At 45.4% G+C, this 22,168-nt stretch overlaps 2 protein-coding genes across 3 annotated transcripts in view; one reads left to right on the forward strand and one right to left on the reverse strand.

The window, feature by feature from the left end:
• The window catches only part of ARHGEF26 (Rho guanine nucleotide exchange factor 26), a 32,588-nt gene extending 30,439 nt beyond the window's left edge, over nt 1-2,149 (forward strand). The window contains exon 14 of the mRNA XM_027730787.2: nt 284-2,149. Within this exon, the coding sequence (XP_027586588.2) occupies nt 284-426 (143 nt within the window). The 3' untranslated portion in view covers nt 427-2,149. The remainder of the gene's footprint in view (nt 1-283) is intronic.
• On the reverse strand, nt 1,902-21,750 carry DHX36 (DEAH-box helicase 36). 2 transcript variants are annotated; one of them, XM_039389929.1, is made up of 25 exons: nt 21,734-21,750; nt 20,460-20,581; nt 19,352-19,550; nt 18,666-18,704; nt 17,721-17,891; nt 17,024-17,103; nt 16,009-16,083; nt 15,732-15,898; nt 15,070-15,151; nt 14,500-14,640; nt 13,908-14,010; nt 13,091-13,178; nt 12,197-12,252; nt 12,025-12,089; nt 11,369-11,512; nt 10,727-10,844; nt 10,018-10,116; nt 9,270-9,443; nt 8,923-9,009; nt 8,187-8,270; nt 7,997-8,096; nt 7,821-7,911; nt 7,297-7,417; nt 6,574-6,726; nt 1,902-5,974 (listed from the first exon to the last, which is right to left on the reverse strand). In XM_039389929.1, the coding sequence occupies exons 2-25, from the start codon at nt 20,564-20,566 to the stop codon at nt 5,789-5,791; spliced, it is 2,730 nt and encodes a 909-aa protein (XP_039245863.1). In that variant the 5' UTR covers nt 20,567-20,581; nt 21,734-21,750; the 3' UTR covers nt 1,902-5,788. The 2 variants fall into 2 exon arrangements, with proteins under 2 accessions (XP_039245863.1, XP_039245862.1); XM_039389928.1 differs by lacking the exon at nt 21,734-21,750 and adding an exon at nt 20,850-21,119.
• Nucleotides 21,751-22,168: the final 418 nt, after the last annotated feature.

Below are 22,168 nucleotides of genomic sequence, written 5' to 3' on the forward strand. Positions count from 1 at the left end.
AGATGCTGTCACTTGTGCTGCACTACTCTCCTTAGATTGCAGTGATGGTATAGTCATTATTGCAAATTATATTTTAATTACAATATAAAAAAACTAGTGAAATTGTGTAATACATTTTACGTAGACTTTCTTCCCTAGTCTGCCTGTATAAAAATCTCTCTTAATGTGGTCCTTTATTCAGTGCCAAGGCAGGTGTATAACGGGTGTGATGCCTCTGAGTGTCACCTCCGTGCAGGCCAGCCAGGTGTGACAGAGCTGTGATGTGTCCCTGCTGTCCCTGCAGGCTGGTACGAGGGGGAGCGGCTGCGGGACGGGCAGCGGGGCTGGTTCCCCATGGAGTGTGCCAAGGAGATCACCTGCCGTGCCACCCTGGACAAGAACATGGAGCGCATGGGGCGCCTGCTGGGGCTGGAAACCAACGTGTAGCGTGTTCCTGTCCCCACACCATGCTCTGCACCCGCTGCTGGGGGCTCCCTGTGGGACGGGGGGCACCGGAGCCCACACCCCCTGCACCAGAGCACTGATGATTGGATACTCGTGTCTGTCCTCGCTTCGCCTTCCGAGAGCTCCGAACTGAAGCCTGGTTAGACCAGGAGCAGAGTGCAGCTCACAGCAGTGTCCTGGGAGCTCAGCTCTGCATCCTTCTCACTCGCGTTCCAGTTCTGACTTCAGTTGCTCCATCCCCGCCTCCTTCTGTTCTTGCTCCCTCCGTTTTTCAGCATCCTGACTTGCTTTCCCCAGAGCTGCCCAGGACACGGGACAGCAGACACGCCCCATCCATGGAGCTGGAGGTGAACAGCAATGCTGGGGGTGTCCCAAAGAGCTGCAGTGGGACAGTCCCAGTACCAGCCAGGGTGTTAATGGAATACTTCCCACTTGTGTCAGAACCTGTGTGACCTAAACTAGAATGACCAGCTCTGTACTTCAGGAAGGCCAACCTACCTCTCCAGTGCAAATCCAGGGACAGCTCAGACTGTCTCCTTTTAGTTCTGCAGTGGTGAAAGGATTTCTGAAAGCAAAAACAAGGTACCACACTCTGCAAAGCAGGTGCTGCTGATCCATCTTGGCCCAGGTATTTTAGCAGAGAGTAACTGCTGGAAATGGGGCCGATTTGTTCCTGGTTTCTTCAGGTGTTTAATAAGCTCCTGTGATTCAGTTACTGTTTCAGAGCAGGAGTTTGATGGGCTGCAGGAACATGAAGTACTTTGTTCTGGGACTGGGGGGTTTCTGCTCTTCAGTACTGGAGATCAGTTCTTTCCGTGTTCTGCTGAACTCCATTTACCTGCACCTTTATCGTCCTGTGGGATCCACAGCAGAGGGAGAGGGAACAGCTGCAGTTTGGCTGAGGTGCCAGGTCTCCTCTCTGTTGTGGGCACCATCAGAGCTCGGGCAGTGCCGGAGGAACAGCCTGGCAGGAGCTGTGTGGTGCTGCCCCGTGCTCACAGGGCACTGCACACCCCAGTGCCCTCTCCTGCTGTGTGAACAGGGCAGCCCGGGCTGAGCAGAGCTCAGGGGACTGTGGGATGCAAACCCTCACCGGGTAAGGACCAGCTGCTGACTCAGCAGCTAAATACTGCTCACTGCAAACGAGGGGACAACTTGTAGTACCAAGGCTTTCTTCTTGTTGCCTTCCCCAGCCTCAGAACAGGGGCTGGAAGTTGTTTTATAGTCTGTAATATGCTGATTTCATTGGTGAGTGAATTGGGTGTTTGTAAATGTCTGTCTCTAACAATTTAAACTGTATTAGGAAGGCAATAATTTTGTACAAAAGTACTTACCTGGACAGTCTGACAGTGGTTATACAGCCTTGTAAATTAATTTAAAAGAGGACTGATAAAATAGTAATGACAAAAACTGTAAATTGAACAAAGACTTATTTAACATAGTAAAAAGACTGCTACTGTTTTAACAAATTTATTGTATACAGGCAGATGTTTAACACATAACTGAATGTATAAATCCAGGCATTAATTTTATTCAGATTTTTTTAATACCTTGTATATATTTTTCATACCTAGTTTTTCCAAAAATGCTGTAATTTTTTTAAAGACATTTTTCATTTTTCCTATCGTTGGACACAGTTCTTCAGGAATTAAAGACTTCTATGATTTTATAGGACAACAATCAATAAAATGCTTTTAAATCCTTACTAAAAAAAGCTTTGAATTTTTTTTAATGGCATTTCTTAAAATGCCAGTTGTTTAATGTCATTCCTGTCAAAGAAAACTCTTTGGGAAGCTGTCACATTTTAAATGTTCCTGTTCTGTAAAGATAAATAGCACCATCCTGTGTCCTACTTCATCTGCCACAGATCCAATTTACCTGTGTGGCCTTGAAGCCATGGTGTAGAACACAGGCCTGGGAGAACAGCTGATGGCTGAGACTAACGAGAAGCAGGAGATGGAAAAAGAGCCTTCAGTTACCTCTGCTTTCTATAATTTGGCCACAGTTCAGGGGAAGGGACCTGCACCACTCGCCTGGTCCAACCACTGCAGGGCTGACCCAGGGTTAAATCACATTCTCAAGGTGGCATTAGTTACAATGCACACCTTACCTGGGGGTGGCACACAGGGTGATGGCTCTACTATTGCTGCCTTGGACTTGCACTCTAAATTCCAGCATAGCTCAAAGAGATCTTAGAAATTTAAGGCATAAAAAGCAATTTATCTAAACATTTGTATAAACAAGTTTTCAAAACCTCAGGGGTTTGGGGTTGGTTTTTTTCCCTTACAGCAACTGCACAATATTTTCATTAGCAAAAAAAAGGTAATTTAGAGCAAGTTGGAGCTAAAAGATGAGTACTTCTAATTACAAAGAGTGTGATCCAAAAAACTCAGCACTTTCACACCCTGTGCACTCTGCACATGCACAGACACACATGCTCTCCTGCATCTCCTTTTTAATTAGAGGTGGACTTGACACCAGTATCTCGTTTTCAATTAAGCACCCAGCAGTGACAGAATAGAGGTGGGAGTTTGTTACTGTAAAATTAAAACTCTCATTTTTGGAAGGCCTGGAATGTGCACCCCTTCCTTCTGACTTCTAGAGCCAGGTTTTAAGCAACTAAAAAATGCTTAAAAAACAAAATGCTCTCAGTTCCCTGAATCAAAGTTGAGGTGCCCACGTGTGTCTGTGGGCTCCTGAGGGCTCAGAAATCCAGTGCCCACCTGACTCCAGCCTGTCTCAGCATCTCCTACTTGTGACACACATAATATGGAACAGTTATAAATATTCTTTTCTGCTTTTTTATATCAGCCCTACAACATAATAAATATTTTTATCTGCTGAACTTTTAAGACATGCTGTAATGCAGTGTTCTTGACTGCCATGGCAAGGAGTACATTTGTTCCCATTATGCAAAGCTAATTTGCTGAAAATAAAAAGGTAAAAATAGCACACTTTAGTCAACCTACACACCCTGACAGAGCGCAGCCTGTGCTAAGCATCACTCACAGGCACACGTCCCCTACACTCTGGACCTGTATTTTCTGTTCCTAAAGTAACACACGTAGGGAAAACAAGTGGACAGAACACAAGTGCTGGAAATAAATCTAGAATAAATTTTGACACCAAGATGGAAGAAATCCAAGGATTTATCTGCTGTAGTCTGCAAATGATTTTTATCAAAACTTCATACCTGGAATAATGGTATTTACATCACAAATCCAAACATAGCACCAGACACACTAGTGAGGAAAACTATCCCAGCACAAACCAGCTCACCTGGCATTTGGAACAGGCTCAAACTCAAAGAACAAAGGTTTCTGATACCTTTCCACTCTAAAGGATGTTAAGCTATGTTTCAAGCACAGTCAGCATCATTATTTAGACATTAGACACTTCCTAAGCACAGATGTGACTGCCCCAGCCCGTGACCCCTCAGGCGTGTCCCTTCTGGGGTGGCCCTTGGGCTGCCTGGCCCTGATCGTTCCAAATGCAGGGTTTGAGAGAACAGGCACCTTTCTTCAAACAACGCTGCCATTCTCACCCAGGCTCTGCTTCTGCTACCATTTCCTTTTGCTCTTTATGTTATTAATTAAAAATTTAACCATCATTTAAGTACTGCAAAAACAACGGACAAGGAGAATAAAGCAGGTACCACGTGCCAGCCTGTATTTTCACAATTTTTAATCCAGCACTGCCAGTAACAGCATTACCACTAACCTTTCATCAATAAATCCAGTCTGCAGTGGGACCCTCTGCTGAGCTGTAGTCCCTGCCCCTCAGCGCCGGGCGCCATTTTGTTCCCTCCTCCTTCCCTGCGCCGCCATCTTGCTCCCTCCTCCCCGGCACGACAGCCCTTGTCCCCAGCACCGAAATTACACTCTGGAATTCATTTCATTCCCTTGTCCACACAATTATCAGTAATTTAACCCCTATTTCCCCCCACTTTGATTCCGGGGCTCACCTCCAGCAGCACCATCATTCCCTGCTCTCGGCGCAGCTTGTCTTCCACGCCGCCCTCACAGCCCGGCTCTTCCGCAGCCCTCACAGCCCTCCCGGCCCGGCTCTTCCCCACTCCCTGCAGCCACCGTGCTACTTCTCCCTCCAACTCCCTTGTGCACCCAGAACCCCTAAGGCAGGATGTTCTTCCCCCTCCTTCATTATCTAGAACACCTGGGGGTAAAACGGTTGGCAGGAGGGAGGTTAAACTATGCATTGTTTTCAGCTGTGGGGGGAAACAATGAGCCTGACATCCTCCATCCCTTGTTAACCCAATGGGAAGCACCTTCTAGTCACTAAGTTCGACTTATTTCTGTTAAAAAAAAAAATTAATTTCACCTGATCTGCTGTTTTCTTCAGGATAAAGCCCATAAATCCTCCCAAGCTTGATGATCCAAAGTCATTTTTGCACAGAAAAAAGTCCCCAAAACCCCAGAGAAGAGACAAGAGTTATATTTGCAGGCAAATAAAAGGCAACACAAGAGCTTCATTTCTTGAGGATAAACCTCAAAATCCTAAACAAGCTTTGTTATTCAAATGTTCTTCCATAGCTGGAAATCATTCAAAACAGAATAACATTCAAAACATTAAGAACAGATGAAATAACACTTTAAAGAAAAGACTTTTAATGTAATAATATAACCCTTACATGGACTTTAAAAAAAAAAAAAAATCAAAAACTCGAATGCAACGAACCTTAAAGCATATTCCACCATGCCTTTTATCTAACCATACTTCCTGTAAGCTGCAATTTCTGTCAGTAGTGAGGTTGGATGGGGACAGAAAGTGAATAAAGATTAATTGAATGGGATGAAAGGCAGAAGAAGAGAATATTTCTGAAGATTGTTTCCTCCCACAGTACAAATTTAACAAGTGTTTTCAAGTTTAGATTAATTAAGCTGTAATTACCTTCTGTGGAAGTGCTGGTGAGCAGACTGCTGCACAGCTGGAATAACACAGCCACTGTAATTACTCACCACCCCCAATTAAAAAAAAAAAAAAAAAAGTCTTTTGAGATGTTTCTCCAGCAGCAAGAACAGTTTAGGTATTACTAAGCAGTATTTTAGCAGGCTTTTCAAATATCTCTTACCTGGTGGGTAAAAACCCAACAAAAACAGCTACGTCAGGACAAGAACCATACATGACCCAACAGTGCCCTTCCCTCACTTCAGGAGCTACACTGGACACAGAACACATGCATATACAGACACTGCCAACTACCCAAGGAACTGCTCTTCAGGATGAGGAAAACGCCAGCTTACCCTAGAAAAGTGTTTCCTCTAGCTAAAGAAATGCTATGATAAAAAAGGTGGCTCTGCTGTGTGCGTGGGGCAGCCCCGGTGTGTCAACTGCAGCGCTCGCCCTGGAAGCGCGGGGCGTAGTTGCGCAGCCCCTCGTTCTCCTGCGTGGTGATCAAGTCTATGATCGCTGTCAGCACGGCTGTGTCCCTGCATTTCGTGTCGTTCCAGTCCACGGGGTGGGGGTTCTCTATTTTTTCTTGTAGAAGATCATCAAGTTCTTGTCTTAGATTCTGGAAAGTGTTTGTTGTGGAAGGAAAAAAAAGAGAAAAAAGGAAAGAGACAGGGAGTTAGAGCTACACACAACATTGCCACAGGAGCTCAGTCCCCCTGTTCTCCTGACCTTTACACCTGCTCTTCTCCCACCAGTTCATTTCCACATTGCTATTGCTGGGATCAAACACTGTCCCTCAAAAACCAGCAGCATTACCCTTCATGGCAGATGCCCATCTCAGCCCACACATCCATTAGCTGACTATTTCAGGATTAAAAATACTGGTTTAAAAAAAAAATAAAAAAAAATAACATTTTAAAAAAAAAGTCAGGTATGATTTCTGGGATCTAATATTAAACAGCTCTATTAGAACTTATTCCTGCTAGCTGAGGAGCCCCATCCCCATGTTTTCATGGAATGACCAAGTCATCCTCTAGCTTCTGCTGTGGAAAAGTTGATCTCTTTTGTTTTCTTTGTGTAGTTCACTGGGAATGCATTTCAACCACTATCTCCCTGAGTGATGAATCCGTAGGCACACAGTAATAACAAATCCAGAAATTCCCACGGATCAGTGTTACTGAGCCTTCCATGTACATTATTATTACTAAACATAGTCACCTTCACCAAGTGTGCTATTCTTGCTGGAGACTGGAAAACAATCCACTCATCCACAGCGATGGTGTCCTGGTCCTTATCCTTCTGGATGGATATATCCCCTCCAAAGAACAGAAGGCAGTACGGAGACACCTCTGTACAGTCATACAGGTAAATCTGCACGACAGTAAAGTTGGCTGATCACCCTCAAAACACCCTAAGGGCCACCAGTAACTCTTAATGAGGCTCCTACAGAATTCCAGAAGATCATGATTCAATCACAAATCTGCAAGACGTATAAAGCAACTCAGTTCAAAAAAATTTACATAAAATCAGATTGAACAGGAGCAAAAATGGTCCCAAATACAGTCCTTCACACAGTGGTGAAATCAAACCAGCTGCTCCATAACGATGAAGGGGGAATATTTCAGCATATTGATTAAGTGTTAGACTGGACTGAAATGAAAAAAATAAATTCAAATAAAATTTACACCTGTTATTGCCAGAACTGTAAAAAAAAAATCCAAGTCCTCCAAAAAACCCCCCAACCACTAAACCACAAAAGTTAGTTATTTGTGGCACAACACTCCCATATCACAAAGAACATAACTGATGGTGTGTAAAAGAAATGGCCTGGGACAGGAAGGCTCCATAACAAAGGCTGTTCATGTCCCCTCTGAACTCTGATCCAACCTCATTTACAAAGGGATACCAAATTAACCTACACAAACATAACCCCTCACTTACACTGCTGGTCCTCATCTTCAGATGGTACACGAGCCAGTTATAATGGAACTCGGTTTCCTCCACATTAACTGATTTGGGATGAATATTAACTGATCCATCTGTCTTGGTGCAAACTTTCACCCTTCAAAGGAAAAAAAAAGTCTGATACTATAAGAAGTGATAAATCAACAGACCAGGATTTCTGTGCTCTATCTTGCCAAATAACCAGAAATGTCAGTGTCTGAACTGCTGCTGCAGAACACAAATGAGGGCAGGAGCCCTTTGGAGCAGTGCTACTGATATACTGGAACATTATCCATGGTACGATAAGGTCACACAAATTATTCCAATACCAGCAGGTATCTAAATGTTAAGAGATCAACAACCCACACTCTCATCTGCCCTTCTCAAAGGAGTAACCCACAGGCATGACTTGAGCTATAAAGTGAGATTCATTCCTGCACTCGAGCCACTGCTTCACCTTTCCAAACCACCCCATGCACAAATCACCCTCAACACAAACCAACATTAAAGCAAGCCCTCACATTTTTCTCTTTTTACTGAAGCTGGGCCGGATCTTTGCCACTTTGGGATAGAGGCCAGCACAGATGACGGCTTTGAGCAGCTTCTCGTTATCTGTAGGAGACAGGGCAGTCAATGAGGCAGTTCTGCAAGCTGAGGCTCCAGCCCTCAGAAAGGCTCCATGTCCCTGCACAGTTACCCGAGTTGGTGTTAGATTTGGGATCCTTGGGGTCTCTGCTGCTCACAAACCCAGCTGCGAGGAGGTGCTCAGCAAACTGCCCCTTCATGTTGTGCAGCATCTAGGAGAGAACAGCCACGGCCCCAGAGCGGTGCTGAGCAAAGCCCTGCTCGGCCCCCCAGCCCACAGTTCAACCTGCCAGGGGTGTTACCTGCAGGGTGTTGGAGGACAGGAAATACTCCCAGCAATAGTCCTTCTCAGTCCTGAAGCCACGACGCCGAGTCTCTTCCCAGCCCTAGACATAAAAACCATAGTTCCACAGGGGGTTTGTAAGGGAAGCACACCACAAAATTAAGGCCAGCAAAAACTGGAGGTGAACAAACAAAGCAGTTACATCCTTCCCTCCAAGAGAGAAAGCAAATCCTTGGATCTCTTTGTTTATGTGTACACAGCACTGAGCAGAAAAACACAACTTCATGTTCTGAATCGAAAACTTGTGGTTTTCATGGGGAGCAGTGAAATCTGGCTACATTTGCCACAACATCATTTGTTATTAACAGTCCTGGGCAGAAACTGCATTTTTCAGGCCATTTATTTCCTTCTCTTCTCAACCCAACAAAACACAGCTCAATCTCTAACACTTCTAAAGTCAGCTCTGGCCTCTCATAGAGGCCAGAAGGACAAGAATGAACAACTTAGCAAGGTAAACTATAAGATTAAGTTTCCTAAGTCTCTTTCACAGACTTATCCACCAGAAATCAGGTATTTGAGCCTGGAGACAAGATTCCTCAACACTAGAAGGGTGACAATCAGTTTGGTTTTATGTTTCTTTAGAAGCCAAGTAAGAAATCCTACAGAGCACAAACTGATCAACTTTTTCCTTAGGATCAACTATATTACCCAAATTAAAGTTCTAGAAGAAAAGAAACCCATTAAAATGTGCTTACAGTGAAAGCATTCACCACAGTCAGGTGGTCGCTCTTCGTGTTCTTTGACAGCTCCTTTCTTCTTGCATCTGCAACTTTCTCTTTGCCCTAAAAATTAGAACCCATAAAATATCCAGCCTGACACAATAGTTCTCTTTTCCTAATTAAGGTACATCGATACAGCAATACTTCATATGCAACTGGTATGAAAATTATAGCTACTTCCAATAATCTGTAGGTAAAGGTAATAATTTGTAGTATGTGATGGCAATCTTACTAATAAAAATGTAATTAACAGGAAAATCAGATTAAAGTGCTTTTAAACTATAGCATTTCAGTAAGCCCCACTCATTGCAATTCCCCTTTACCAGAGGGATGACAAAGGGGTCCTTGAAGCTGAGGCTGGCTGCAATGGTGAGCACGGGGTCCAGGCAGCAGAACAAGGCCCCAAAGAGGATCATCTTCCCAATGTGGGGCTCCACTGGCAGCCGTGCAAGGTGGACACCCAGGGGAGTCAGCTCCTCCTGCCTGTCCAGAGCATTCTGCCAGGACAGGGAAAAAAGGAAAGAACAAACACATCGTGTGAAATGGGGAGGATTTCCTTGGAAGAGCCACTAGTACACTCCTATCACCCACTAGTACCTAAATCAGAGGGTTCAATTTATGGCTACAACTCATTTGTGCAAATAACACCAGGGCAAGGAGTCAGCAGAACAAATGTGTCGTTAATCTCTCCTTCTCCAGCATCCAGAGGGCCAATGACACACAATACCTTTCTCCCACATCCCTGATCTGCCCCCAGAAGAATGCCCTCAGGCACAGGAGGGCTGAGCAGGGCAGTGCAGAGCAGAGAGGGAAAGCAATGTCTGCAGGGAACTGAAGAGCAGGGTCCATGTGTCTGGTTTGAGTCATTCAGAAAGTGCCCCAGCACAGCTGTGCAGCCCATAACCATCCTGGGTGATGGGAAATTGCTCCCTCTGTGCAGTGAGGACACATCAGGGCTCCACACAAAAGGAAGGGGTGCAATGTCCAGGCCTGTGCAGCCAGACCTGTCTGGTAACACACATGTAACATGGTTCTACACAGGTATTCCTTGCATATGAAACAACACTTTACCAGCTCCATGAGGTGATTTATGGCCAACATGACAGCATCACGAGATGGTGGGTCCATTAGTTTGCTCAGAAAATAGGCAATTCCACCAAGCTTCAGGATCTGCAAGAAAAAACAATAAAAGCCTACAGCAACCAGAGAAAGATGGCTGCCTAAAATCAGCCAGCAGTAACCTCATAACTGAAATAGTGTGACTACCTCACAGCTTGAGTTAGAATTTCTTTAATTAAGAACTAAGGGAAAAAATGTATTAATGATGAAATTTGAAACAGAAGGATCTATTCTTCATTCAGTTCACATACATGTGGCACTCCTTCTGCTTGCATGAGGAATTCAATACAAACTGCCAAAAAGGGAAGCTCGTCTCAGTTCTAAAACCACTTTGTAGTAAAATTCTTTTAAGACATCACACCCCTGACTCACTGGTATTCTCACTGAATCTCCTCTGACTGAGTGACATTTGGGGGAAAGCACAGTCTAGACTTCACCTTTTACTGATACCAGACAACCCTGTTTCCCTGGGTTTGATGCACCCAGGTACAAGTGTGCTTTTCCAAAAGGTGCTGCAATTATTGGCTAAATACTCTGCATTTCTGGTGTAACAGAAATTTCATCTGACAATCTTAGGCTCACAGTTGCATTAAATTATTCTCACAACCTCTTATTCCAATGGAAAAGTAGATTATAAATATGTTTGAAGAGTCCTGTTTACCTTGATTTGTAAGCAGAGTTCCTCCAAGGGTGTCCTCAGGATCTCTGGTAACTGATAATCATCCAGCAGGCTGGCACGCAGCCCATTGTACAGATGGTAACAGTGGCCTGGCTGAACTCTGCAGTGATTTCAACAAACAACTGCTTTGGCTTCGGTTGTTTTTTTGCTTTTTTCTATGAAACTGTGACATTATAATTGTGTTTGTTTACAAACAGCTTTCCAAAACACCTAAAGGAGTTAGAACTGAAGTGTATCCAATTGTAAAAGCCATTTCAGCCTTCTGAAACACAGACCCAGCAGCAGCAAAAAGGCATGGAGAGCACAGAAATTAATTTTTAAGCCATTTTCACTTTAATGGATCAGCCTCATAAATCAGGTGTGAATGCAAACAGTTCCAACAAAAATTAAAATAAAATACGGGACTTATTCTTCTGTAGGGGGGAAACTCAGGACTCAAATGCAGCACAGGTCACTTCAGCTTCCCAGAAGGACAAGGGAACCACTGCTTCCCCAGGAAGGAGGCAGCTGTGCCAGCCCTGCTGCTGGGCATGGCAGGAACAAAGCAGAAGCCCCAGCACGGGCTCCAGGACTGATGGAAACCTCCCCATCCCAACCCTTCCTCCCCATCCCCACTGCTCTTACCTTCCTGCCCGACCCTTCCTCTGCTTGGCGTTGGCTTTGCTCACCCACTCTGCTGCCATGGTGCTGATGTTGTTCTGGGTGTCAAAGTGAGTCTCCTTTATTTTGCCCCCATCTATCACAAACACGACGTCATCGATTGTGATGCTGGTGGAAGGAAACAGAAAAAATTCAACTCTTCATCTCTGCAAGCTTGACCTAGGACTGGAAAGGGGCTTGGCTTCTCTTTATCCCTTCCCAAATTGTGAGTAAACAATTAAAAACTCTGTGTTTGGAATGTCATTAAGAATTGCCTCACTAGAGTTCAAGACAGGGCTGATTTATTCTGCTGGGTCTGGCAGAAGCCCCCACGTGGGTTCTGAAGGTGCACAGAGGATGAGAAGCTCAGATTATCTCGTACAAAGGCAAGTCAATATAGTAATTGTTTAGTATTCCTATAGTTTCATTGTTCAAAACAATTGAATTGGTCTGTTTAAAACAATTCTAGGAAAACTCTGTTTAGTCTATAAACATTCCTGAAGATAGTGTTATAAACGAATGGCACAAACACAGGAACATATATTTTTGGAAACATCAAACAGGTTTATACTTTAAATTACCACTTTCATTTGTTTTGATAAATATACAGCTTTTCTGGGTGTGTACAGCCAGGTATTTACCTGGTCTCTGCAATGTTGGTTGCAATCACGATTTTCCTTACTCCTGGTGGGGTCTTCTTAAACACCTGTAATCAGCCAGGGCCCATTTATATGTTTGCCAAAACCAAACATGTGCTTCATTCTTTTTTTTTTTTTTGCAGTTGTGAAATATTACAATAAAAGAGCAGCATACCTGAGTCTGGTTAACAGTAGGCATCAGTGAATGCAAAGGTATGATAATAAACCTATCTGGAAGTTAAAAATCAGTAAAAGATATGGTGTAAGCACAGAAACTTTAACTTTACAGGAAAATCAATCATGCAGAATAGAGAAAATAGGCTGCAAGTTAGGCTACTGTTTCTTGCTCTGATTTCACAGATACTCGTATCATAATGGCAAATTCTAAAGTAAAAAGGTATAAAGGACTTTTTTATGATGCTATGATGACATGACAAGTTTAATAAAATATATAAAGTTATGTACAGTAATTTATATAATTATTTTTAGACTCTCAAATTATTTAATAATTGCTCAAGTTTAACACATAAACTGACACAATCTTTCAATAAACTGAAATTCTGTATCTATGGACTGTACACACCACATACTGCAAGGCAACATCTGAATAGTGAGGAGCCCAGCTAAGGGAGGTTAGATGGAAAGATGAGATGGGCCAAAGGACAAGTTAAAGTGTATCAGACAGGCACAGACACTTTAGTGCCCATAACAAAGCTCAGATAAACAGGCTGGAGGGAGCTCTCAGCAAAGCAGGGGGCGGGAGCTGCTGGAGAACCCAGCGCAGAGGAAACAGAGAATGGAGTTTAGTTTGGGAGGGGGGTTCTCACAGCCACAGGAAAGGACAGCAGGAAGGAGATGCAGGTCACATTGTCACTCCCACACTGAGGAAAACGAGTTGCTGTCATCAGCAGATGAGGGATACTACAGAAACACAAAAACTGCTGAACACTGCAATTATTTTGAGGAGAGATGAGCTAAAAATGAATCCAGTGCAATAGCAACAATTCCATGCAAAAATAGTCTGCCACTAATGCTACTGCTACAATTCCCATGAAAATTTTGGTTTTACCTGACTTAAACATGACTTGTGACATCAAGAGATCGTGCAAAGTGCTGATGTTGTCCCAGCCTGGCAGAAACACCAGAATTGCACCATCCTACAGGGAAAAGAGGGAGAGAAGGAAGAGAGGTCAGAACACACCACTCACTGTGCAGAAAGCCATCTGCTTGCACACTGATACACCTGCTGGACCTGTGAGACCTGAAACCTCACTGACTCCCATTTGGAACAGTTCAATCATTTTTTTTTCTAGAAAAGAGCCAGCTACATGTATTTATCTGAACGTAAGAAGTAAAAACTGAATTTTAAATGTTGTCCCCTGCAGTGTTTTAAACACAGCCATGTCAACACTAGAATTTAAGGTGCAAGTAAAAGAGAGGAACTACTGTGTAATTTTCAAGACAGAAAGAACAAAGAACAAAGCCATCCTCATTATCCACAGTTTTAATGATCTATCAACTGAAACATTAAATTACTTGATATTTCTAATAATATAGTATGAGGCAGTGAACACACCTCTGAGTATGGCTCTTGCCCTCTCCCTCCAAGTGCAGAGGAACTAGGAATGGAGATTTAGTCGTACACTAAAATGGCCTTCAGAGTTTTCTACAGCTGTTTCACTAAATGTAACTGTTACTACAAACTGCAAAGACTACTTCCTTTGACAAGCACATACTCAGTCACAGAAAGAACTAAAAGTAAATCTGATTTGTAGTTTCCTTTCTCTGTGTGTGATAAGCCAAATAAGCCCTGGCTCTGACACTGTGACAGCCCCTGGCCCCAGCCCAGTGCCACCAGCAGAGTGGTGACAGTGACAGGACGGTACCTCCTCTTCCAGCACGATGTGTCTGATCAGAGCTGCTATGAGGTCAAGGTCCACCTTGTCATCATCCATCATTTCCAGGGCATCAATAGTGCTTGCTGAATACCTGCAGCAGGGAAAGCACAGACACTGGTAACCTGGAACACACAGAGCCACGTGCTCCTGTTGCTGCTGTCAGGTCTCAGTCACAGAGTCACTAACCCACCTCTGAGCAGTTTGGTTCTGTGATCAATTCCTGCCCCTCCACATTTACTTCAGTGTGATTATTGTCAGTTTAAGAATTGCCATGTCATGACTGAACTGCCTTCGAAGCACTTTGATCATACATCTCCTCCTGGATTGGCCAGGGACTAACAATCTGCATTTAGGTAACAAATTTAAATTTAAACTGAACAACTGACTCTCACAGTCTGCACAGGCAAAGGGAGCTAATTCTGACAGCTCAAAGGCACTTCCCTGGTTGCCAAGAATTCCATCATCGTTTTCCATGGCAGCAGCTGCCCCATCATTACTAAAGCCCAGCAACACCATACAGCACCAATTTATGGTTAGGAACTGCCTGAAAACTTAAAGCAAAGGAGTAACCCGGGCCCACCTGCCCCTGAGCTGCCTGAGGTACTCGGGCCATCGCTCCCGGTAGATCTCCTCCTTCTCCTCCTTGTCGGGCCGGCTCACGTGGCCCTGCAGGAATCCCCTCTTCCAGCGCGGCCGCCGCTCCGTGCTCTCGGGGCTGTACCTGGCATGGGGACAGACACAGCCACACTGGCACCTGCAGCGACTGCACTGCACCGCACTTGTGCTTCAGCCACACCACAGAGGTGAAGCTCTTCAGGGTCTTCTGAGGCAGAAATCCTCCTTACAGGAACAGGTACCAACCCCAGCAAACATGGGAATGGGCAGAGCAAGAGCCTCAACAGCCACAAAGATGGGCTTGATTTAGAGGCCTGAAACCCACCACATCAAAAGACAAAGTTGTTGCCCCCCTCAAGCCAACATTTCCGTGTGCCATCTGTAATTACTGTACAAGCTACGAGACTTCCCTTGGAAGGTTTTCTGTTCAAAAATACAAGCAATTCTTTTTTATTCCAAGTAGTCTTTGAACATATATGCTAAGCCAACCCCCCCCAAAATACTCTCTGAAATGATGTTCAGAAAACCCACTTACCTCAACTTCTCAATTACATCTTCCAGCAGATATTCCACCACCGGGAAAGTGAACCCAGGGATGTGAATCATTGGACAATGGTCTGTGGGGGAAGGCATAACTCAGCTTTAAAACCACCAATGAAACACTGCACTGAAGTAATAGAGGCAGTAAATTCTTCCTTATTTCTGCAATATAGCTGTCATGTCTGTGTGGGTTTGCTGATTATTTATTTTCAAATTCCCGCGGAATACACCAAATTCACCCCCAAGTGAAGCTGTTGAGTTAAAAAGCACAGGCAGCAAGAAGCAGTGTATTGCACACCAGCATGTTCCCCTGGCTCCAGCCACAGGATAAAGCTGGGAGGCTGAACAACTAACAGTTCGATCTGGTTGCCCACTCACACCACGAATTCTAAAATGCGGTAAATATGACTAAATATTTAACAGGAAAATACTCTGTGGATTCTACTTCCACAGCATGTCTGAAGAGCAAAACCAGAAGCAATACTTGCTCATGATGAGATAAAACAGAGAATCAGCATCTCCAGCAGCTGCCAACTCTCTGGAAAACTAAGTAATCTCCTCTTTTGATAAAAATCAATTCTATAATTTAAGAACTGCATTTTACTGTAGAAGCCTAAATTATGTAAGAGGAACATTTCTAGGAAGCATTTAACCTACCAAAGTACTCGGAAAACTTCTCTGCATTTAGAGTAGCACTCATTAGTATGACTTTCAGATCCAGTCGAATATTTAGCAGATCTTTAATAATGCTCATTAAAACATCTGACTGAAGATTTCTTTCATGGATTTCATCAAGGACTACATGACTGATGCTGGACAAGTGCCTAAAACAGAAGAGGAGGAATTTAAACAGTTGTTTTTAGCAAAATGAAAGAACAGAGTCAGGACTCCTCTCATCACTGCATTCAGTTTCTCATCAAACAGGGACACTCACTTGTCCGACTGGAGCCACTGGAGGACAATTCCCGTGGTACAGTACAGAATTGAACCTTGTTTCCTCGGCAACCGACTGAAAGAGACACAATAAGAATTCCTCAGTTCTCTTCTGTATTTTAAAAAGCACTTCAAAAGCTTAAGATCCAGGTGCAGATGCCAGTGCAGTCATGCTGAAGGTGCCTCACTGACTTGCTCACAGCTCAAGGGGAGGAACAGGAACTAGGCCACAGCTGCATCCCTTTGGGGAAGGGGAAGGACCCAGGGGTCTGACAGAGGCCCTGACTGCCCAGACATCCTTTATCATCACCTGCACACTGCAGTGCTGACCCCACTGCTGCAGCTGCCCAGGCTCAGCACACAGGGCACTCAGGCACAGCAGTGGGACAGCCCTCACTGAGCACTGAAGAGAAAGAGCAGGGACACTCTCTAAGCTCCAACTGAAATGCTGGCAGGGCTGAGCTGTCCTCTCTCACCAGCAGTTTTGTTTCAACAATAAAGGTTCCATTATTTGCTGGTAACATTTCAGGTACCTTTTAAAACTACAGCTGACTCCAAATGTAAGAGCTTTTGCTCTGTGAACTCCTGTCAATGCATCTATTACCTGATCCCAGGGGATTAGTCCATAGGTAAGTGTAGCAATTACATAGTTTCCCACAGAAATATGGCTCAGACCATTCTCTCCTTTAGGATTTCCATTTTGCCTTGCAATTCCTGGATTAGGGACATCACTTTTAGTTCAACCAACAGCAGAACCTTTTAGAAGATCTGAAAAAAGGGCGTACTAGACAAAGCACAACTTGGTGCTGGTCACACATTGCATAAAACACAGCAACTGCACTCAAACGCTTTGCTAAAACTGAAAAACCTCATTCCCTGCACCAGCTACTCACAAGAATTCCTTTTGGAGAAAATATCATCAGGAGAGCAGCTATTTAAGGACTGCTTTTCAAACTGTCTCCTTCGTGTAACAATAGCTGGTACTTCCCACAAGAGCAGCACCAGGAGCCACTCACCTCTGCAGGCGGATCTGGTACCCCGTGCTCTTGCCACTGCCACAGGCCTCTGCCCTCTCAGCAGCCACCCTCTCAGCCACCTAGGGAAAACAAAGAAAACTCTCAAAAATCCCACAGGCTGATCTGTGATTGAGCTACTCATCAGCAAGAAATACCTGGAACCGAGAAGTTCTGTAAATAACAAAGAAACACCCTGAAAACCACTTTTTCTCCTCCCCTGAGAACAGTGTTTCCTGTCAGCAACCCATGGGCAGGTTTGTGTCCTAGGACAGACTTGAGAGGAACAGAACCACACACCCCTTCAGCAGGGTGAGCTTTCCCTCAGGGTAAAGCAAGGGTCTCTCATCACTTGACACTGAACTAGCAAGAAGAGTAATTACTGAGCACTTGAGAGCCAAACTCTTTCCTGTCATTAATCCACCTCTAGAGGGCCTGACACAGCATTAGTTTTTATCTTAATTCACATTTGCACTGCAAAATCCATTAAAATCCCAGATATAACCCACGGTGAAACTCAGAGAACGAGCCTGCAGTGCCAGTACTCAAACCCCAACCACCACTTGTGAAATATCAAATCAGTGCACAGGAACAAAATCGTGGCTTGTAACAGAACCTCAGATAACTGAGAAGGAACACACAAAAAGCTCAGATTCACAGGGATAACCCCCCAGGAAGCGAGTTTGCCGAGGGCACTCACGGAGATGGCACTGATCCTCCTGGGCTGGGTGCAGACGATCCGGCACGTGGAGCCCTTCCCGCGCTCGATGTGGTCGTCCAGGATGAACTGGGTCACCTGGGTCGTCTTCCCACAGCCCGTCTCCCCACTGATCACAGTCACACGGTTGTTGTTGATCAGGTTCACGAGCTCCTGGTTCCACAGAGAACACGGGCACTGAGTTATTGTTCAAATCAGATTTTAGAGGGTTTTGACCATTCTCTGCTACCATGCAGTGACCCTTGAGCAGAGTCACAGCAGCTGAAGGAACACTGAGCTGTTTGCCACAACACTGCAACTAAAGTTTAGTTTAAACCTCACGGGAGGTGCTCGTGTGCACTTTCCATGTGTAAGGTTTAAAGCACATCCAACCTGAGCACTGGCTTTAAATCTCATATGAAAACAACATGAAAGGACTAAAAAAACCAAACCTAAAATACACTTTAAAGTTTTCTGCCTCCCGCTTGCCTCCTGTACGTCTTTGGGGACAAAAACCCACCATTTACCCTGTTGGCCTCCCAGACTGCATGAACTGAAGGTTTTTAGCACACTATTTTAACATTTCTTGTACCACCAGGAACAGCTTCCCAGCCCCTACCTCCCAAACCCAAGGATTGTCAAGGGCATTATGACAATTTCAGGAAACAAACACTAACAGAAAGGACATTATGGCAAATAGATGAATTTCAGGACAAAGCTCACTAATCATTCACTGAACCTGCAAAAGCAAACCTATCAGAATACTCACTTTCTACTTCACACAAGGGGCACCAAATGAAGAATTAACACCAATTAATAACAGCCTTTACTGTCACTGATGTTATCCTGTGACTGGGAAACTAATGGCAGTCAGAGCCAGCAGTACAGCCACTATTTTACAACACAGCAGCAGAAACACGTATTCTCTGTAGGTAAACACACACCTACCTCTCTCATGCCATAGGAGGGGAGTTTCTCTCGAAACCTCTGGGGAATAGAAAATAAAAGTATCTTTAAACACCTCTTTAACTGAAGCAACGTAACAGATTCCATCTATAATCCAGGCTAAACTGCGAAATAATGACAAACTCCTCAGCAATACTTATATAAACCCAGGCCCAAGGGGAATAACTTTATTTCCATGTGTGTTTTCAGTTTCATTAAATTCAGCAAAATGATCTAAACCCAGTAGTTCAGCACATGTTGAGGAAGGCACACACAGCTGCAAGAGCAGGGCTCGGTACCAAAGGGAGAACTGGTGTTCATGGCAACTGTTCTACTTCACAGCTCTCTATACATGGATGTTAAAATAACATAAACTCTGTTTCTAAGGAGCGATTCCTTCAGAGCCCATTGCTGTGCTTTCAGTTTTAGACATAAGTGCAGGGACACAACCCATAAAAAGAAAGAAAACCCCACCCAATAAAACAATGTGTCATCTTTGAACTATAGATTCTAATTGTCCCTGAAATTGGTAATTTCACATTTTTAATCACTTTCTTATCAATAGGCACTTATAAAATTCTGAAGGTAATTTTTTAACAAAAGTAACATGACAACTTCCTAGTAAATAAACTGCAAACAGGTACATTTGCAGGTCAGTTTAACTGAAAAAAAAATCCAACAAAAAGTACCTGCATTTCAATATATCTGGGATCAGATCTCTTTTTCCTTAAGTCTTCTTTAAGCTGCTCATCTAAATCAGTATCCTGCTCATTTTTTTCAAAGAGATATTCCACATCCCGATCCAGGGATGTTTTTTCCAAGGCCGGTCTCCGTCTTACAGGAGCCTTTTCAGCATCTGGTTTCACCTTCACAGGCTGTTCTGTAGGGCTGGAATCAGAGAACAGAAACCTCAGAGATGATCCCAGCTAAGCCTGGCCACGTGCAGGGAGCCACTACAGGAACACATGAACTTGGGGTTGAGACGTTTCGTCCATCAGTCAATGAACCACCAGCCCGTAGGAATACAGAATCATGGAATGGTTTGAGGTGGAAGGACCTTAAAGCCCATCCAGCCCCACCCCTGCCCTGGGCAGGGACACCTCCCACTAGCCCAGGTTGCTCCAAGCCCCGTCCAACCTGGCCTTGGACACTCCCAGGGCTGGGGCAGCCACAGTTTCTCTTGCAGCCTGTCATTATGGTGCATGCCCTGGAACCAATTAAAGTTTGAAATTATGAGCCACCAAAAACTTTACATTGGTATCTAGAAAAGTAACATGTTCTTTTGTACCAAATTAAGTGACCAAGCAACAAAACATTTTCAGAAAATTACTGCTTGACCCAGCGCCCTGTAACTGTAACTGGCTCCTCCATGCCCTCATTTCAGCACACCTGCCCAGTTCTCCATCACCTGAAATCCTCAGCGAATTCAGAACATACTTTGCTCCACAGAGGGGGACAAAAGACTCCAAAACTGCACAATAACTGAAAACACAAGTCAAATGCCATCTCTGGAAGAGTAACTCCAGAGACCAGGGAAGCTTAAAAGTCCCACATATGCACCCTAAGTAGGCCCTGAGATCAGTTACAAGATGTTATGATTTTAAGTAGAAATGTTACACCCGAAGCTCAGCAATGATGGAAAAGAGTTTTACAGCAATGACTGCAACCACTTCAGTGTGACAACACAGGTGGGCAAACCTAAGGATATCTGTTAAGTCAACTCACTCACTAAAGGTAAATTCCAGCACATCTTCCTGCCAGTCTGTGGGCAGTTTAAAGGAACCAGTGCCTCTTTACCTTTCCTCATCCCCGGACCACCAGGACATGGATTCTTGCTCTTTGTCGTTCTTAGCCTGGACGGAATTCAGGAGCTGCACGATCTGCTCTTCCCTGCGCTCGTCCATGCGCACGACGGCTCTCTGCGGGAACAGCACAGCCTGTCCGGAGGGTGCAGGGCACGGGCAGGATCCCCCCGCTAACGCCACACGCGCCCGCAGCCGGGGAGGCTCCGCAGGGCGGTCACAGCTGTGAGGGTTCCCCGGCACGGTCACAACTGTGAGGGTTCCCCGGCACGAGTGTGAGGGTTCCCCGGGGCGGCTCCAAGCACAGGGACACACACACAGCCCGGTGCCGCCCGCCAAGGCTCACGAGGGGCGCGCCGCATCCCCGCCGTCCCGTGTCCCTCACCTGCTGCCGGTCGGTGTCGCGGCTCTTCTGGCCCTGTTTCCGCGCGTACCACAGCCCGATCTCGCGGCCCTTCAGGTGGCTCGGGTGCCGCCCGCGCCCGCCGCGCCCGCCGGGCCCGCCCGCCGAGGGGCCGCCGGAGCCCGAGCCGCCATCGCCGCCGCGCCCGCGGCCCCAGTCCCGGCGGTGCTCGTAGCTCATGGCCGCGGCGGCCCGGCCCGGCACAGCCCAGCTCGGAGGGGCGGCAGGGCCGAGGCAGCCCACAGGGCCGAGGCAGCCCACAGGGCCGAGAGAGCCGATGGAGCCGGCCCGGCAGAGCCCCGCGCGGCCCGGCCCCGCCTCATCCGCCGGCACCGCCCGCCCCGGCCGCGCCGCACTTCCGCCCGCCGCAGGGCCGCGGGTTCGAGTCCCGGACCCGCGGGGACACCGGTTCGAGTCCCCGCCCGGCAAAAGGGGAATATCTAAACATTTTTTTAAAAAAAGGATGCTCTTTGATGTTTGATCTTTGTAGGCTTTCAAGCTGCAAGGAGATTTTAAGGCTACACTAAATATTGGTCTCCATCGTCGCATACAGGGTTCGTGCCCTTTCTGGGACGGAGACTGTTCCCATAGTTTCTTCATAAAAGACAATACACATATTTAAATAGCCCCTGCTCCGGGTCTGTGGGCTGATCACTCGTGTGTGGGATACACCGTGCCCAGGTTCTCCGGAGTGGGACATTCAACCTTTTAAATCAGGGAGAATTATTCACATCAGTATTACTCTTACAACAGTGAATTAACATTTTGTTTTCCTGAACACCACTGTGCAGCTGTAAATGCTTCTTCAACTTAATTTCTTTACGTATTCTCTTGCCTTTTCTCCCTTGTTGGTGTGATTTACTCACGTTTCAGGATTTCCAGCATTTAGATCTCTGACACACAGTATCACATACTGACTTTCAATATTCAGTTGAAGGATCGCTTCTTCCAAAGGAAACCATTCTCTCTTTTTTGTCTGCCCACAGCTGATGACAGTCAGTCCAACACTCCAGCACTTGGCCATATGAAGGGAGAAGAAGCAGGTGCTCAAGTTAGAAATTTCTGTTTTCTTTTCTCTTTTCCCCTCACAAAGTGGCTTATGCACCCACACATAGACAAGTTGGTCTCCCCGACCCCCTTTAGCCTGGAGGTGCCTCTAAACTGGGGCAGTGGTTACCTCTGCTTCTGTTATTTAGATGTCCAGGACAGACACGTGCCTGGTGCTGAGTCACTTGGGTGATTTTGACAGTTTGCTCCTGTTTGCTCCAGTAACAATCCATGACAGTGTATCTGGACACCAA

Source organism: Pipra filicauda, unplaced genomic scaffold, assembly GCF_003945595.2.
Source record: "Pipra filicauda isolate LSUMZ 115617 unplaced genomic scaffold, ASM394559v2 scaffold78_size3787270_pilon, whole genome shotgun sequence".
Lineage (NCBI taxonomy): Eukaryota > Metazoa > Chordata > Aves > Passeriformes > Pipridae > Pipra > Pipra filicauda.

Bases quoted from the DNA above. Each gene is read 5' to 3' on its own strand.
- DHX36 (XM_039389928.1), bottom strand. From the start codon at position 21,047: ATGAGCTACGAGCACCGCCGGGACTGGGGCCGCGGGCGCGGCGGCGAT. The intron at 17,104-17,720 runs GTGAGTGCCCTC...TGTTTTCCCTAG, and splicing joins GGAGGATCAGTGCCATCTCC to GTGGCTGAGAGGGTGGCTGC. The intron at 13,179-13,907 runs GTACCGTCCTGT...TTTTCCCTGTAG, and splicing joins ACATCGTGCTGGAAGAGGAG to GATGGTGCAATTCTGGTGTT.